This window comes from Diabrotica virgifera, chromosome 7 (assembly GCF_917563875.1).
Source record: "Diabrotica virgifera virgifera chromosome 7, PGI_DIABVI_V3a".
Taxonomy (NCBI): Eukaryota; Metazoa; Arthropoda; class Insecta; order Coleoptera; family Chrysomelidae; genus Diabrotica; species Diabrotica virgifera.
The window spans coordinates 212429559-212448424 of NC_065449.1; the positions used below are offsets into that span (position 1 = coordinate 212429559).

The window sequence follows — 18866 nt, forward strand, 5'->3', positions numbered from 1 at the left end:
TTCATCGGGGAGTGGTACATTGCTAAATTAATATTCTACAATCCATACCATATTCTAACATAGTTTCCTTAAAGTATAATTTAAAAGCAATAAAAGGACAATTTGCTGATATTAAAAATTATATACATTTTTTATTTAACTTGCTCTTGTATAAATTCTAAAAATCCAAATTAAAATAAATAAATGGTAACATCACCAGCTGTCATTTTTGTAGGTTGGCATCCTTTTGGCGCTTTAGAAACCGACAAAATCTATTCAGCCGCCATTTTGTTTAGTTCCGGCGTCTTTGCTCAAGTTTTGCCCGGTTGTTGCTGTGTTTGGTTTGTTGGTGCATTTTATTATTATAACAAGTTCATTGTAAGTAATTTAATATTTATAAAGTTGTTTTAAGGCATCTAATATAACTTCACACTAATTTATAATTTTGGTACTAACATTCTAATCGGTTATCTCAAATTTGACCACAACGTTTTCATGAGTCCGTTAAGCATTTTTATAAATATTCTTATAACAAAAAAATAATGCTAACTGCAATCGAAATCAACCTTAACTCAAACGGAAGGAATTCATGTTTTCACCTATTTCTAAAATGAACACAATACTGCTGCTATTCAAGTAATGCTTACGTTTTTTTTTGTATGATGCTGTTGCATATTCCAGTTTTGTCTTTATTTTGTTGTATGTTCATTATTTGTTTTATATCACTATATATTATATAATATTCTGACTTAATTCTGAAATAATTTATACCTTTCTATACTACAATCACAATAAAAATGCACTAGAAATACACAAATCAAGACACATTGAATGTTACAAGGAGCACTCCCAAATTATGATTTACAATGTAAATCCCAAATCATGATTTATAAAGTTTATACATTGTAAATCATGATTCGGGAGTACTCCTAACATCCACTGTGTCTTGGTTTGTTTATTTCTAGTACACCTTTATTGTAATAGTGTAGTGATTTTCCTGGACAATAAAATTACAAGAATTTAAAACTTTTCAAATTTATTTTCCATAATAATTGCTCTCCTTTTAGTTTATGAACTCTCCACAACAATAATCGATATATCACCGCTTTGCAAGAACGTAGACTTTAGTCAAAAAAGGCGATTTTAGAGGAGGGGCATTTTAAAATTTTATGGATATGATTATGAGTATAACTCCGAATAAGTTGTTACTTTAAAGAAATTACCTATTGGGACCGTGCAAGTTCGGCAAAGCGACCCCTATTTCTACGCTCTGTACTATTATTCGCACTTTTAATTATATTGGCCAATTATATTAGTCCTGGTTACTGGATAATTGTCAAGGCCATAGTCCAAAAATATAATAAGAAAAAATAAGATTCAGGTTATGTTATGAAAACATCAACAATTGTATGTAGTAAATAAAATTAGTTATTAAAATGCAGTACTGCAAGCAAAATACAATTAATTAAATTAACCTTTATATAATAATTGCATATCATATCAATATTGTGGAGCAATATATAATTTTTCTGCTTCATTGACAGAAGGTATGAAATATACGTCAATTTGACAATTTCAATTGACGATATGAATTATTTAAGATAGTTGCAATATTTCTCCGCGACCCGCGCAGGGTCGTTTCCCTTTCCAAGTACTTGCACACCGCGAATACAATTTGGTTAGAAATATATCTAAATACAAACTGTGATAACTAGATAAATTTATAAAGTGTTTTTGTTAACCCCTCTTACATTTGAGTCTTTTTTCCTCAGAAACAATTATTTATTTATTTATTTACGGGCCTTACCCATTATTACAAAATAATTTAAGAGCTAAAATATACATTAAACCTCAAACTAAATTATAAAAATATGTAAATATACTTAATTAAAATCACAAAATGGTAACATTACACAGACAATGATAGATAGCATTATCACAGATAATATATTGACAAACATTTGGACACTTAACACTAAATCACCTAGCTACCTATAAATATACTTATAAATGAGTGTTCTTTCCCAAGCGTTAAATCCTTAATAAAGCACATAAAGCGTCTTTGACTTACACTGAAATCAATGTTCGGAGATAAGTTATTGGCTGTCCTTACAGACCTTGAACTAAAACTATTAAACTTTACATTAGTTCTACATAAAGGTTGTTGACACATAAGGTGAAATCTAGTATTCCTTGACGGCACTGCCAAACCAATACAGTACAGTAGATCTGGCAATCAGCAATACCATTAAAAATTTTGTAAAGATTCTGTAAGTCCCTACATTGCCTGCTACATATAGTTCTACATAAAGGTTGTTGACACATAAGGTGAAATCTAGTATTCCTTGACGGCACTGCCAAACCAATACAGTACAGCAGATCTGGCAATCAGCAATACCATTAAAAATTTTGTAAAGATTCTGTAAGTCCCTACATTGCCTGCGAATCTGAAGAGGAGGGAGAGAAAATCTCATGTGAAGTGAATTATAGTTGTAATGGTAGTTGTTAGGGGGATCCACACCAGACTTAAAGGCCAAATATCGCAAAAATCCTCTTTACACTTGTTCTAATTTGTGTACATGGCATGTATAGAGGGGATTCCAGACTGAAGAAGCATACTCCAATAGGGGCCTGACCAATGAACAATACAATAGGCGGATTGCTGAGAGATTTGTGAAATCTCTTGTACATCTCTTGACAAAGCCAACCATTTTAAGGGCTCTAGAAACAATCCTGCGATATGAAATCTGAAGGATAGAGCATTGTCAAATAAGACTCCAAGATCCTTAGTAGCTGACATATTGATCAAGACGGTGTTAGAAATTGCATAGGAAAAAGCCAAGGGGATATGCCTCTTAGAGAAATACATAGTAAGGCATTTGTTTGGGTTTAAATCCATGCAATTTCTTTCAAATTCAAATTCAAAATATCTTTTATTAAAAAAAATTGTAAACAACATACTTACAGCAAATTGTCACAATTGAATAATAAGTGTCTAATATACATACAAAATTACAATTACAAATACTATGAGTTAAAAGTTAAAATGTGTGATTTAAAAACTCATACACAGAATATGGTTCTAAATCCAATAAAATGCTTTTTATTTCAGTTCTAAATATATTAAAATTCTGTTGCAATTTAATTCTAACAGGCAATTTGTTAAAAAATTTTATACACGAATATGTAGGTCCTCTCTCTGTTGCGACTAGCCTATGTATAGGAAAATTGAGCCCTACATACCTAGTGGGTATGCTGTGTTTTGGCTCAGAATGTGTAAACCTATCCCTATTCTTGAACAGGAACAGTAAACACTCATATATATAAAGCCCTGCCACAGTTAATAATCTTAACTCCTTAAATTTTCCCCTACAGGTCCTTCGAGCTTTTATCTTGAGCATTGTTCTTATTGCTCTCTTCTGAGCAATGAATACTCTATCAACATCAGTTCCTCCTCCCCAGAAAATAATACCATATCTGAGCACTGAGTAGATGTTTGCAAAATAAACTGTCTTAAGGTGTTGTAAATTCAAATACTTAGACATTACTCGTAATGAATAACATGCCATGTTGATTCTCTTGCGAACAACACACAGATGCTCTGACCAATTTAGATGTTGATCTATGTAAATACCCAAGAATTTTGTATTTGTTGATAATTCAACAGTTTGATCATCCAACTCAATCTCCTCTGGAATTATCTCATTATTTTGCTTTGTGTGAAAACAAACACAGTTAGTCTTCTCAGTATTTAAAACCAATTTATTTTTTAAGAACCAATTCTGAGCTGTTTTTAAGTGATCTGAAGAAATACTCAGAAGATCCTCAAACGTTGATGCTAATGTTAATAAGTTTGCATCATCTGCAAAATTTACAAGGTGAGACTCACTGCTCAGTATTTCGCTACCAAGATTGTTAATGTAGAAAACAAAAAGAAGTGGTCCCATGACACTGCCCTGAGCAATACCAAGTTGTAAATTCCCTTCTTCTGAAGAAAACTGTTGTCCTTCTCGAGTTATAATAACTTTTTGTCGTCTGTCAGTGAGGTAATCTCTTATCCAGTCCCGAGCAGGGCCACGAATTCCATATCTTTCTAGTTTGTTGATCAAAATATGATGATCTATGCTGTCAAACGCTTTTGATAAGTCCAGGAACATTCCCAAGGAAATCTCCCCGTTCTCCCATCCATTCAAAATCTTATCCACGAATTCGTATGTAGCTGTTTCAACAGACCTTCCCTTGAGATATCCATGTTGTGATTCAGCAATTAGGTGGTCATCATTGAAAAAGGCTATAAGTCTTGTGCACATTGCTATTTCGAAAATTTTTGAAAATGTCGGTAGTAAACTGATGGGTCTATAATTTTCCAATTTGGTTTTATCTCCCTTTTTATGTAAAGGTTTCACTAGAGCTAACTTTAGTTGGTTAGGGAAAATACCATACTTAAAAGAGTTATTAATAATGTGGCACAATGGTTCTGCAATCTCTTCTGCACAATGTTTCAACAGATTCGCCGAGATCCCATCATAACCTGCACTTTTTTTATTTTTTAGCTTTGAGATGATATTAAGAATTTCAGAAATAGTTACTGGTATAAGAAAAAAAGATTTGGTGTTATATGGAATACTGCATGAAAAAGTGGCTTGAGGTTGAGTTTTTATTAAATTAGGACCTGCATGAAGTACAAATTTGTTAAAGTTATTACAAATATCCTCAGGCTTACCACTAATATTCGAAGTTTGATCGACATATTCTGTAACTGTACCATTAATTTCCCTAACAATCTGCCAAACGCATTTTGATTTGCTTTCACTGTTATTTATACGCTCTTCATAATGAGCACTTCTTGCATCGCTCAGGAGACGATTGTATTCCTGCTTCTTTGTTTTGTAAGCCTCACTATAGACCCTGTCAGACCTACTAAGCACTAGAAGGATGTCTAGCTCATTCTTACATGCAGCAACCTGCTGATTAGGTTTTAGTATTTTTTTTGCCGTACATTTTTGCTGAACTGAGACTATAGGAAAGCAATAATCAAAGGTAGACCCAACAATACTGACAAAAGCATCCCATTGCTCATTTACCAGTGATTCAGGGGTAAAAAACACTGAGTCCCATTTTTGACTAAAAAGCATCGACTTGAAGTTATTTTTATTTGTAATTGAAAAAATTCTTTTTTTAACTTTTTTGAGTTTTCCACTTATTTGCAAAGTAAAGGACACCTTCTGGGCAGTATGGTCAGACATATGAGTGCCTACCACCTCTGCATCAAAAACGTTTATATTAGTGTAAATATTGTCAATACAACTTTGAGAAGTCCTACTTACCCGTGTATATTCTAAAATAGAAGGAGCAAAATTAAAAGACTGCAACAATTCACTGAAATCTTTAGCATTACTGTCCTTAACATTCATTATATCTAAATTAAAATCTCCAGCAATAAAACATGTGCATTGCTCATTCAGTAGTATATTTAGAACTGACTCAAGTTTTACTAAAAAGTCATGAACAGGTTTTGTGCTTGTTCTGTATATACATATGATTATGACCTTTTTTTTATAAAATGAGAGTTCTACGGCAGAACACTCAAAACATTCTTCATCGCCAAATATGGTTATGTCACTTCTATGTACATACTCTATACCATTCCTTAAAAAAATTGCTGTGCCTCCATATCCATTTTGCCTGCAAAATGCTGATGCCAGTGAATATCCCACCAAATTATATGCGGACAATTGATCGATGGTTTTCCAATGTTCGCTCACACACATAGCAAGAACATTTTTTTCATCGTTTAGAAATTCTTGAAGAGCATCATGACTTGTTCCTATAGATTGAAGGTTTTGGTGCACTATACACACCTGGTCAGAAGCAATTTTTTCAAGTTGATTATTTAACCTATCTATTGAGGTGCTAGATTCTTCAGGTTTAAAAATTCACTAACATAAAGACAGACTGGCCAAAAATCAGGAGTTAGGACTGTGGGCACGCTCTCTTGTGTTACTCCAATTTTAAAAGAGCTAATGAACTTTTTCTTTGTGCGTAACTTTTCTATGACACTATTTTGAACCCCATTTTCTAGTATGTATGATTGCACATCCTTTGCTGTTGAATCGTCAGTGAGACCTGACAAGAAAATCCAACTATAACTAGACACACTGGGGGCAATTTTAAGATTGGAAGTTCCATTTCTTTTGCCTTGAATGGGTGCTGGTCGTTTATTTTTTAAGAAACCCCTTTTTCTTTGAGTTTCCCAACCATCCATATGTTGATTTTTACTTGACGATGATGGAGCATTTTGATTCGTTGTATTATTAATTTGAGTTTGTTTTACAAGATTTTCATGTGAAGACTTAACAGTTAGTCTTGAATCATCAGGTTTTATTGTCTCGTCGTTATTAATGTTTAACACATCATTCATTATTAGCTGAGTTTGTGTCTTCATAATTTCTAAACTAACAACTTGTTCATTTATTTTTGACTGACCTTGTATGACATTCTCATTAATTTTCGTAGAGTTTCCTTGAAGTTGTCCATGTTTGTCTGCTGAAGCCTCTTGTTGTTTTGTTAAAATCAAGGTAGATTGCTGTGGTACAAGACTATTGTTTTTATTACCCTTGGGCTGTTTTTTGTCCATCTGTTTATCTTTTTGTAACTGATTCATTTTTTCTTCTAGAGATACTATTTTGTCATTCAAAAGTTTTATTAAGACTTCCTTGTCTACTATTATAGTGTTTTTATCTTGTATTGTTGCTCTTAATAATTTATTTTCTTCTTTTAAAGAATATTCTTCTATTGAAGTTGAGGTTAGGTTGACATCACCTTTTTCAGCATGAAAATTTTCAGTAATATTTTCACTGCAGCACGTTTTTGCTCTCTCTGCGCAACTGGAGTGATAAACTGAATTACATTTAGCACAACACACACCAGATTTTACATTTTTGCTACAACCTTTACAAAGTTTCTTTAGGATATCTAAACCGCGAACTTTATCGGCGGCGGCCATCTTGTTTCCTGTGTTTCTTTCACACCAGTCAACAAGTCTGGATAAATCTGACTGCAAGTTGATACAATCAGTGGTAAAAGAGACAGTCTTGAAGCATTTTAGGTCATTAGCAAAACATAGAAATTCGGAATATTGAAAGTAACTCTGGATGTCATTTATAAAGATGTTAAATAACAAGGGTCCCAAATGAGATCCTTGAGGCACACCAGAAGGTACTTTTATCTCCTTAGATTTATAGCCTTTGACCTTTACTATTTGAGATCTATCAGACAAATAGCTGCCCATCCAGCTCAACAAACAACCACCCAAACCTGCTGTCCTCAGCTTATCCAATAAAATTGTATGATTTATCCTGTCAAAGGCCTTAGAAAAGTGAGTGTATATACTGTGTACCTCACCACCTCCATCCAAGACACTTGACAGAAACTCACTGTACACTAGTAAATTAAGCTCAGTAGACCTTCCATTTAGAAATCCATACTGCTGGGGTATTATTGTTGATGATAACACTGATGTAAGATATTTTGTTACTATTTTTTCAAATAGTTTTGGAATTACAGTGGAGCGTCGATAATACGAACCCTGGTAATCCGAACGATCAGTAATCCGAACGCAAAAAAAAATTAAAAAATATGATTGTGGGCCGAATTTTTGAATTTAATATGACAATATGGGCAAAATATGACCGGATTTTTGTTTTGTTTGTGCAGAAATACATACAATATATTTGTTTATTATGCAGGTGTTTTATTCCTTGTAACTAAAACGTAACTAAAATGTATGTACATATTATGTACTATGTTTATGTGGTTTGTATGTATTTTGAATATATGTTCGATAATCCGAACAATTTGATAATCCGAACTACCCCTGCACCAATTAGTTCGGATTATCGACGCTCTACTGTACATTTAAATTGCAAACTGGTCTATAATTGCACACATCAGCTTTATTCCCTGATTTGTATATGGGGGTCAAGAAGCTAGTCTTCCAAAACTCAGGAAAATAACCAGACTTTAAAGAAGAGTTAAATATCATATAGAGAGAAAGTACGAAACCACATGCTTTTAGAATAATGGGGGGTATTCCATCTGGCCCTGGACTCTTACTGGTTTTTAGATTAAAAATCTCTTCATAAATTGTTGAAATACTGCTTTGAAGATCATTTATGCTTAGTGTGACCAACTCCAATTTAGTCGAATTCGGGACAAGACTGAAAAAACTACCTAAAATCTGGGACTTTTCAACAAAAATCGGGCCATTTTTTTTAAATATGTATAAAACTTTAATATCATCACCATTTTATTGATTATTATTTAACATTTTTATGTTGACAAAAATTTTTTTGATGGAATGGGTTGTAATGATAATTACATTTTTGTTTTTTGACTTTTTTGTTTTTGACCTTTTGACTTTCAAGCCAGAAATCATTCTCAAAAAACGAAAAATTAGAAAATCAACTATTTCCATGTAAATTAAACCTTGGGTTAAAATATAATTATCATTATTTGATATTCATGTTTTTAAATCGTCTTTTTAGAAGACGATAATTAAAATACAGAATCTGGCAAAAGTCCAGAGTTAGAGTTTTTGTAGAACTATAATACGTCAATATAAAATGCATGCGTTTTGGATGTGGTTATAACAGTCTAGAAATTGTCGACTTTTTTTCGTCCCACCAATTCAATTTGATGTGAATTCTTAGAAGAATGATGTATTAAAAATTTCAATATGGAATTTTACCAAAACGTTGAAAATTCGGAAGGCCCGGAAGCCTTGTCCGGGACACGACTTCGTAATTCGGGCCATGTCCCGGATTTTTCAGTCTAGTTGGTCACACTATTTATGCTGATATCATTAAAGGATAAAGATTCAACCGCCTGACAAACTTTTGTTGAGTAAACAGTTTTAAAATAATCTGCAAATAGATTTGGAAGATCAGGCCCCAGTTGGCAACTCACCTTGTTGTAAAACATTTCAGGTGGTAAATCATTAGATTTTCGTTGTGAGTTGACATAAGACCAGAATTTTTTCACATTACTCTCATTGACAATAGCATTTTCCGAGCTGGACACAAATTCATTGTAACAAGTTTTAGATAGGACTTTCCATTGTGTTCTCAATCTTGAAAAAGTAATAATCATACCTACTCCCAGATTCTTTAAATGCTTTGTGTGCTTGCTTTTTTAAAATAATAACATTTTTTAATTCTTGAGAGAACAATCTTGGAAAGTATCCTTGAGACACTTTCTTTTGTGGTACTACCATGTGTATAACTGTGTAAAGAACATCGTAAAAAATATTAAGCATATCATTGATAGAATGTTTTAATAATATCATGTCCAAATTAACCTCTCCAAGATAGCTATTTAACAAAGAAATCATAAAATATTCATCCTTGGTTGCATTAAGTACATTAGTATGACTACCTGATATTCTTAAAGAGCTATTCTTATTTACTTCAACTTTGTTAAAACGCTGACCTAACTAAACAAGGGTCCTTATTTTAGAGAGAATTTTCACAAAAACTAATCGTAAGTATAAGGTCGGTCGTCCTGGACGAGAAATAAACACACAAATTGCTTCACATTCTGCTCTATTCTGAGGCATAACTAACTTGGGTCTGTATTCATACGAAAATGTTAAGTATTTAACTAATTTCACTATAAACAAATATAGACACTGGGTGCCATCTCTTAGCGACTATTATTATTAATGTCATAGGTCTTTATTCACGCAATAGATACTTTTATTTTTAGTTGATCTGCATTAAGTTAATTTCGTCAAATTTTGACTTAAGCCTACGTTCTTGTGAAGCGGCGATATACTAATAAATTATTACTCTATTATTTAGCTAATAAATAGAGATATTCTTCATCTTGAGCAATTTAATGCTCTTGTTCAGTACTCTATTGGGTTCTAAAAAGAAAAGTAGACACCTACAATCTACTTAGTCGGTTAGAACCTACTTTAACTGATCTCGAAAATTATATTTCCAAGTTGATTATATGCATCTATACACAATCTGTAACATTGACTTATTTCATTCATTTCATCATCTTTGCTAAGGTTACACTCACTCTTTACAACACTACTACTTGTTGCTTCACCAACTCAATAAAAATCACCAGTAGTGCATAAAGATGAACAATTTGACATATTGACTGTCATATTTAAAAAAAAAATCAGTCCCTGAGGCCATAAGGCTTATGTGGCTATGCTAACGAGACAACTACTACAGTGTCTCAAGTGGCTGTTATCGAAAAAATAAAAATACAATATTCATGTCTCACAGCTAGTCATGTAAAATTCCCGGGAATTTATTTTCGAGGGAATATTTCTAAAATTCATATCTTCCTGGGAGTTTATAATTTACACCGAAACTGATTTAGGAATAGTTATTTATTACATTAAGTGGAAACTTATCGTTTGATTTATATTCTTAAGGCATGAAAATTAGGCAGAAAATAATTCAACAACTTCTCAAGTTTAAAAATGTAATTACAGTAGAACCGCGCAAATCCGAACTAATTGGGGGGACAGCCTGTTCGGATTCCGAAAAGTTCGGATTATCTGAAAGTTAGCCTTAACTATAGTTTATTTTTAAACCAAGAGGAGTAAACTAAAAAGACAGATTCACGCCCAAGAAAGTCACTAGAAATATCACCAAGTACATCTTCTTTTTTGGTTGATCATATCGGCTTTCGACGATAATCCATACATATTATATTATACTAATATGTCGCTAAAGAGTTCTAAAAACAACTGTTTTTGATATAAAAGTAGACTAAAGATCTAAAAATTAAAGGAATAACGCAAAAAACACAAGAAATCGTCGATATAACTTAATTAACCTATGAGATGACAGAAGTGTCAAAATTTTATAAATGTCATTAGTGTCAAAATTTCATAACAGTGGGGTAAACTTGCCTGCGGTTGGACCAATTACAAACAAGAATTACGGCGCGGTAAATTTGAATTACTCCTCTTGGTTAAAAAACAGACCATAGTAGTTCAAAGCTTTCATTGTGATTTTGAGTAGCCAAACGTTCTCGCAAGAGTGTGGACAATATTTTTGGGCTCAAGTTGACTACGAGAGAACCAAAATAAGTTTGTGTTTAACCTTTATAAACACTTTATAAACCTATATATTAAAGTATAATATTTATTTTTAAGAAATTTTAAATGTCAAAGTCCTAGTAATCCTACATTGTCCAATTTTCTGGCTTTACTCTGTATAATGAAACATGTTTTTAAATTTTTGTCTTGAATTTTTAAATTTTTTTCACTTTCCGTTGGTTCGGATTTGCCAAAAGTTCGGATTCGCGGGGTTCGGATTTACGGGGTTCTACTGTAGTGAAAAAAACTTTACAGAAATAACACCCACTAAGCTTTGGAAGGTTTCTATTTTGTTATTCTTCAGTAAGTTCAATCTCCCGACCATAAGTCACCTTGAGGAGGAGATATCGCACCCCCAGTGCAAAACTGTTGTAAGTCAAAATAAGTAAGTTTCGAGATAACATCGATTTTGTTTATTTTCGTGCTATTATCAGTGTGGTAATATCAGTGCAATAGTTGTGATATTTGGCCGGTTGAGCATTTGAAAGTTACTAAAGTTTTACACGGACAGATTAGCATGTTTACAAGCGAATACCATGATTACTTCATTTTCATAAAATTTTTGACTTACAGTTTTGCATTGAGGGTGTGATATATCTTGAGGTGACTATCTGAAGGTTGATCTGACAAATTTTTCAGGAAAAGTCTTTAATATTTAGGAGCCTTTGCTGAACAGGTCAATTTTATAAAAATTGAGCATTTATGCCTCCAATATTTATCATACTGTAGAAAACTATATGCGATCATCTCTTTGTTATCCTAGATTCCAAATAAGCAAAACACATCTTATCCATAGTATCCCCTCCATCTTTGATTTCATTTTAATCAATCTATTTTCATATAAGGACCAGATAGCCCAGGTAGTAGTGTCAGTGTAAATGAATCCCAGCGCCGGTGAGAACATCTAGACATTTTTAAAAATGCGGGTCGACTCATCCTGATTAAAATTAGTACCTTGGGTAAAACCGCGTGTAATAATAGGTGGTTGAAGACTAGCATTGGCTCTGTTACCTTCCTTGTATACCGTAGGTCCTAAAGATAGCAGACTACCCTTCTATAATCCCAAAATTGCGTCAGTAGTATAAAATGGGAGACTATTATTTATTTTCATAGAAAAAAAAGTTACAAGGATATTAATAATATACTTACATAAAACAGTATGTAACATAAATTAATTAGTAAGTTTGCTGTTCAATGAAATTCTTTTGAAAATTTATTTATTTATTGAAAATTGAACATGATATTTTTAAAAAGTTTTCTTTCTCAAGCCTATTGATCATCTACTGTTATCTCATTAGCTGTTATAAGCATATTGATCATCTACTCATCACATCAAAATATAAACATAATAGTTTTATTCATATGAAATAGAGTAACTTATACTTCTTTATGCTCATACTCATGAGAACATACTTGGGAGTTTATACTCCGTTTTTATTCATACCACTATTATGTTATGATTTCATAAACAAATTTATTGGCTGTAGTTTCACCATTTTATTTATAAATATTTAAAAACAGCACATGCTTATTAATAACATCTGAAGACCATTAACAAGATTATTACAAAACATGTATAATTTTTTAGACAATGGGCAAAAAGAAGGTAGAAGAGAGTGAAAGTGAAGAGGAGTATTCTGTAGAGAAAATTATTGATAGGAGAGTTGTAGATGGAAAAGTAGAATATTATCTAAAATGGAAAGGATATTCAGAAGATGATAACACTTGGGAACCTGAGGACAATCTAGATTGTCCTGAACTTATTTCTGAGTTTGAGAGGAATCGTAAAAGTAAGAAGGCTGCTGGCAAAGAAAAGAAAAGAACAAGAGATAATTCTACATCTTCCGTGGATTCAAACAATTCATCCACTAAAGAAAAAGAAAAAAAGGTAAGGCATGGTGATAACATATTCACATAGATATTTTCATTTACCACATAACATTTTTTACATAGTCATTCTTTACTTCACTAGGTGGAGTGTTGAATTCCAATTTTCAACTTGGGCTCAATTTAACCCCTGGGTTCAGAATAACAAAGATTCACTACAATATAGCTACTTGGGTGATTGATGGGTTTTAATTTTTGTTTATAAATTATGAAAGAAGAGGAAATGATATATTGTATTTCGGAACAATATATTTTATATCTTTAAAACTATTTCATTATGTGTAGAATATAAAAATAAAAAATGTTTTGTATAGTTTATTTTTTTTAATGAAACCATGTCTAAAAAATCCAAAAAGATGAAGATATATTTTTATATTAAAAAAAAAATCTATTAAAATTTTCTGGGTGCTTTTAAGAGGATCGGTTTTTTTGGCTGCAATGCTATTCAAATGGGGATTCATTTTTTTTTTTTCGAATCCTGAGAAAACTAATAAGTATTTTTAAAAAGTTTAAAAGCAGAATGAAAGATTGCGTTATTAGCGAGGGCCGAAAGTCCCTGAGAACTTCTATAATGTTTATTTTAATAAGTTACAGGGGTGAAAAACTAAGAGAAAATTTAGTGTTATTTTTAATTTCAAATATCTCATTCAAAATAAACTTTTTATTTATTCTAAGGGACTTTCGGCCCTCGTTAATAATTTAGTGTTTCTTTCTGCATTTAGATTTTTCAAAAATATTTATTGGTTTTTTCAGGATTTTAAAAAAATGAACACAATGTCCGTGGTAATTTTCCAAATCTATCTTTGTCATACAACGCACTCAGTCGAATAGAATATTGTAAGTCAGACACTGACAATCAGTGACAATTTTAAATAATTATTTGACATGAATCGGGAATATTTTGAATTGTTGATTAAATAATATTGATATATTTATAGTGCATTTGATAAATAATTGATTTAAAAGGTGAACTTTATAAAAAGTTATTTATTGTGTATTATTTATGGAAGATAGAAGCAGAGAATAGATCAAGATATATTCTGTGATCCAAGTATTTTGTTGTTAAAGATGTTCAAAATTTTAAGCGTTCCATTTATTAAAAAAGTTTCCGTTAAAAGTTAAAGGTTATTAAAAAGTTTATTAAAAAATCACTTTAACACTTTTCTTTTTTTCTCGATTGAGTATTAGTTTTTGTTGTAGGTACATATAAATTATTACAATCACTGAATACATAGCTAGTGAAAAAATTATCACATTTATTAACTGAATTAATAATTTGCAATTATACAAAAAATAACAGTTATCCAAGAACATTCAAAAGCAATCTCTTTAAGCTAGTTATGACATTGTCAAGTAGAATGACATTCTAGTAATATGTACATATCCATACCAGTGTGAATTTTACTACACGTAATTTGCCATGTAAAGACAGAAAAGGTAGGGATATCCGTAAAATATTTGCGAATTATGTACCCATGGCCTTAATGACAAGTAAAAACTTATGTTTTTACTTTATCGTACTACATACGCAGTATGAGTATAATAGATAAAGTTATAGGATCGTGCAAAAAATTTTTTTTCAGATTTCACTTTTTTTCGACGATTTGAGTCCCCCTGAGCCTAAAAAGCAAATAAAAAAAACATGTCGGAAGTATGTACGTACGTATGTCGCCACCGCCCAGCAAAAACTACTGGACCGATTTCGATGAAATTCGGTATGAGTAAGTTTAAGAGAATTTTGTCGAGAAACTAAGCTTTTGAAAAAAACCTCTCAAAGGGGGGCCGAAATAGGGGGTTATTTGGGGCCCATTTTTGCAAATTTTGACTGAAACGAATGAAATTTAACTTAAAATTAGCTCATCGATAGTTAACTAGAAATACGGAATTTGACATTTCCAAGTCCAAAATGGCGGCCAGCATGGCCGACCGCCCACCCGATACATTTCCCTACCAATCTAAAAACTTGTTAAAGATAAATTTAATTTGAAAAAACATTTATATAGCCTAAAGATGGGGCTATAACAAGAATATTATCGTTTTTCAGAAAAAGTTATGGGTTGCCTATATTTAAGGGGTCAAAATTTGACATAAATTTGAACTAAATTTTCTCAAAAATGACTCCAAGGAATTTGTTTATTTTTTGATATATTTTTGATATCCTATCGGTAAATTGAATAACATTGGTCAGATTTCTTAACTCCTCATAGGAGGGGAGTTATGAATTTTTTATAGAAAAATATTCGAGTGCCCGTAACTACCTCTGTAATAGAAACTAAAATTTGAAATTGGGCAGACATATATAGTACTTTATTATCTATTAGCACAATAAATTTTACCCACAATATGGCTTCCGGTTTAACCGGAAATGAAAAAAAAATCTTAATTTTTTACATACATGTTTTTACACATTTTGAAAGAATCTAAAATTATCTTTCCAATGACATAAAACTCGTTGCTGTAACTCAAAAACTCGAAAAGTTACAGAAAATTGAAATTTTGCTAGAATCTTGTGTGTGTCCCCTCTCACGCGATCATAGCAGAGCATTATTATAGGGCAGTCAATGAGGGTATTTGGCTCCGAATTCCATCCTACTACATCGATGTACTTGATATTTTCACAGTAAGTAGGGAATAGATCAAGAAACAAAATCTACCCTATATACTGTGGCGCTTTTATCTTGGGGCAATTCCCACCCCTTCGAGGGGGTGGAAAATTTATTGGTCAAAATAAGCATGGAAGTGGCTAGAGAAAAACTGATCTATACTTTTTTTTTGAGAACTCAATACTTTTTGAGTTATGCGTAGTTGAAAATTGGCCATTTTCATTTAAAAATGACACGTTTTCGGACGGTTTTTTGTGAATACCTTAAAAACTATGCATCAAACTAAAAACACTATATAATTTTTTTTTAATTATAAATAACAAAGAGATTCGTTCCTTCGTAAATTTTCTATTTATAATACAAAAACAGATATGGTAGGTAAAAAGAGTTTGCTTTTTGGTGCATGCTCATGCTTTTGTAGTGTTTGAAAAGGCCTTTAAAACGAGCACCGTTAAATGTCGGTTACATTCAAACTAAGCGAGATATGGTGCAAAAAAATATATGACTAATGTACTTTAAGGAAAAATGAGAAGTATATACATTTAACCCCTCATTCACCAGAATTTAAATGCATTGTTTTTCTTTTGCAATACCTCTTAATATAGTGTTATTTCTACTTTCAAAAAGTTGGACGGGTGAAAAAAAATAAGATCAAATTATAGAGCGCATTTTTAAATTTTCTTAAAATTCTTCCTTTTGCTCCATGCAATTCGAAAATAAAAATGTTCTATCCCCGAGAAGTAGTGAGAACCGCCCCCATGATAAAAGCGCCATAGTATATAGGATAGAATTTGAATTAGGAGATTGGGCTTTGAGCTACTCCCAAAATTTCATTACAATCCATGCAGTAAAATGCAAATATTGTAAACTATTAATTTCTCAGAAAAATGGACTAATTTGAAATGAAAATATGACTAATATTTTATTGATGCAATAATCTATAGTGTGTCCCCGAACATTTTCTCAAATGCGGGAATTAATGATGCGTAGAACCATAAAATATTTTCAAGTATACAAGGTGTTATCATAATAAGTATCATATCAAGTATACAAATATCATAATAACGAGTAACTTTGTTATTTTTATAGAATGCCAGTATCTAGTACGATAACGATAATAGATCGGTACGATAAAGTTCTCGGGCGGTCCTTCCGTCCAGCGTTTTTTAGAACCTTACAATTCTGAAATATTGTATCTTCAGTGAATATTCATTTTATGCCTCTCAAAATATATCTTTTACTATGACCACTGATTGTAATTCGATATTATCGAAATAAAAAAAATAATGCTTTATTTCTTTTCAGAAAAAGAAAGGCCGTTCTCCATCACCCGAGTCTGAAAGTGAACCCAGCTCTAAAAAATCAAAAATAGATGATTCAGATGATGACAAAAAGAGCAAAAAGAAGTCGTCATCAAAAGATGCTGATTCCGATGATGATAAAGGAAAAAAGTCAAAGAAGAAAGACAAAAGTGCTTTAGATGATGACTCTGACGATGAGAAGTCAAAAAAGTCAAAAAAAAAAGATTCTGATTCAGAAGATGAAAAAAAGAAAAAGAAGAGAAAAAGTGGTCCTAAATCTCGTAAAGCTGCCGTTTCAGATGACTCAGATGAAGATGAAGCCCCAAAAAAGAAAACTGAAAGTCGGGCGAAAAAAGATGATGAAAAATCCAAGAAAAAAGCTGATGATTCTGATGATGAAGATGATCCGAAGAAGAGCAAAAAAGTTGACAACAAGGAAAAAAAGGGTGCTAAACCTAAAGACAAAGAGAAGTCTGCATTTGACAAAGGTTTAGAAGCTGATAAAATTATTGGAGCATCTGACACTAGTGGTCAATTGATGTTCTTGATGAAATGGAAGGGTACAGATGATACTGATTTAGTTTATGCAAGACAAGCCAATTTGAAATGCCCACAGGTGGTCATTAAATTTTATGAAGAAAGAATTGCGTGGCATACGCCAGACGACTTTTAATTTTACTTAGTGATAAGATTTGTTGTAGATTTAATTTCTTACTTTTAAATAGGTAGAGTTCTTATATTATTAATCCATATGTATTTTTTTTAAATGGAAGAAACCACGACTTGAGTTGTTGTATTCATTATATTAATATAAATTTAAGTGTCTCAATATTCTTTAAATTAATCCCAAAAAATATCAAAATATAAAACATAGCTATACAGCTTATTTTATAATTACGTATTTTTTATGGGAAATAAGCCACAATTTTACTAAAAAATGAATTTATTAACGTTTCGAAGCCCAAATCGGGTTTCGTTGTCAAAATACAAAATACTATTAAAATAAAATAAACATGTTGTTGCTAAGTAAAAAAAAAAAAATTCTTCTAATAATTTATTTAATCTGACTCATTTATATTGGCAATTCAGACGTATATTATACATTTTAAAGTAGAAGACTTTAAAATGATATCGCCAATATTTATGAGTTGCGTTCCTGGGACGACTTTACTAAAAGATAGTTCATTCGATTACATGAAATCAATCCCAACTCAAGAATATCCGTCGCAAAAAAATCATAGCATGTGATCTGTCTTTAAAAAGACAACCAAATGCAACGATGACAGTAAAATTCTCGCGTTAGAGATTCCATAGTAAATCACGAGGGAAAACCAGGAAAAAACCTCGTGATACTATCCCGACATCGTAAGTATTTGGTCTTCAAAAATCTACCTTCAAAAAACTAATACCAAATTCTGACTTTAATATGTTTAAATTATTAATAATATTAATATTACATAGATATACAATAAGTAATACTAAAATATAAAATTTGTACTAACTCGATATGTTATTGACTTACTAATCGTGGTATTTTCTTTCTATTGACTTCCTCTTTCAGCATGGGTAACCACATCCTACTGCATTCTACCGAGGAATTTGCGACACAATTGGTTTCATTTAGCATAATTAGAGCCGCTTCTTTGATTTTTCTCTTTTTGCTATCTGATTCTTTCAGGACTATACTTGAATCTCTCCACTGAACTCTATGTTCATTATCCCATGCGTGTTGACATATCTGAGATCTATCAAATTCTCTGTTTTTAATATAAGACTGATGTTCACTTATTCTAACGTTTAATGGTCTTGATGTTTCACCTAAATAAAATTGTTCGCATTCACAAGGTATTCTATAAATGCAATTCTTTGTTCTTTCTTGTTCATTGTTAGGTTTAGTTTTAGATAGAATAGATCTCAATGTGTTTGTTGTTTTGAATGTTGTTGAAATGTTGAATTTATTTCCTATCGTTT

The 18866-nt window shown here is 31.8% G+C and overlaps 2 protein-coding genes across 2 annotated transcripts in view; one reads left to right on the top strand and one right to left on the bottom strand.

Annotated features, from left to right (window-relative positions):
• LOC126887942 (uncharacterized) overlaps positions 1 to 18866 on the bottom strand; it is a 500758-nt gene that overhangs the window by 60342 nt on the left and 421550 nt on the right. The gene's annotated exons all lie outside the window — the stretch shown is intronic.
• Positions 169 to 17720, top strand: LOC114340476 (heterochromatin protein 1). The gene is made up of 3 exons (XM_028291226.2): positions 169 to 357; positions 12693 to 12992; positions 16900 to 17720. Exons 1-3 carry the CDS (start codon positions 184 to 186, stop codon positions 17566 to 17568), a joined length of 1143 nt encoding a protein of 380 aa, XP_028147027.2. The 5' UTR covers positions 169 to 183; the 3' UTR covers positions 17569 to 17720.

Bases quoted from the DNA above. Each gene is read 5' to 3' on its own strand.
- LOC114340476 (XM_028291226.2), top strand. From the start codon at position 184: ATGGTAACATCACCAGCTGTCATTTTTGTAGGTTGGCATCCTTTTGGC. The intron at 358-12,692 runs GTAAGTAATTTA...ATAATTTTTTAG, and splicing joins ATTATTATAACAAGTTCATT to ACAATGGGCAAAAAGAAGGT. The intron at 12,993-16,899 runs GTAAGGCATGGT...ATTTCTTTTCAG, and splicing joins CTAAAGAAAAAGAAAAAAAG to AAAAAGAAAGGCCGTTCTCC.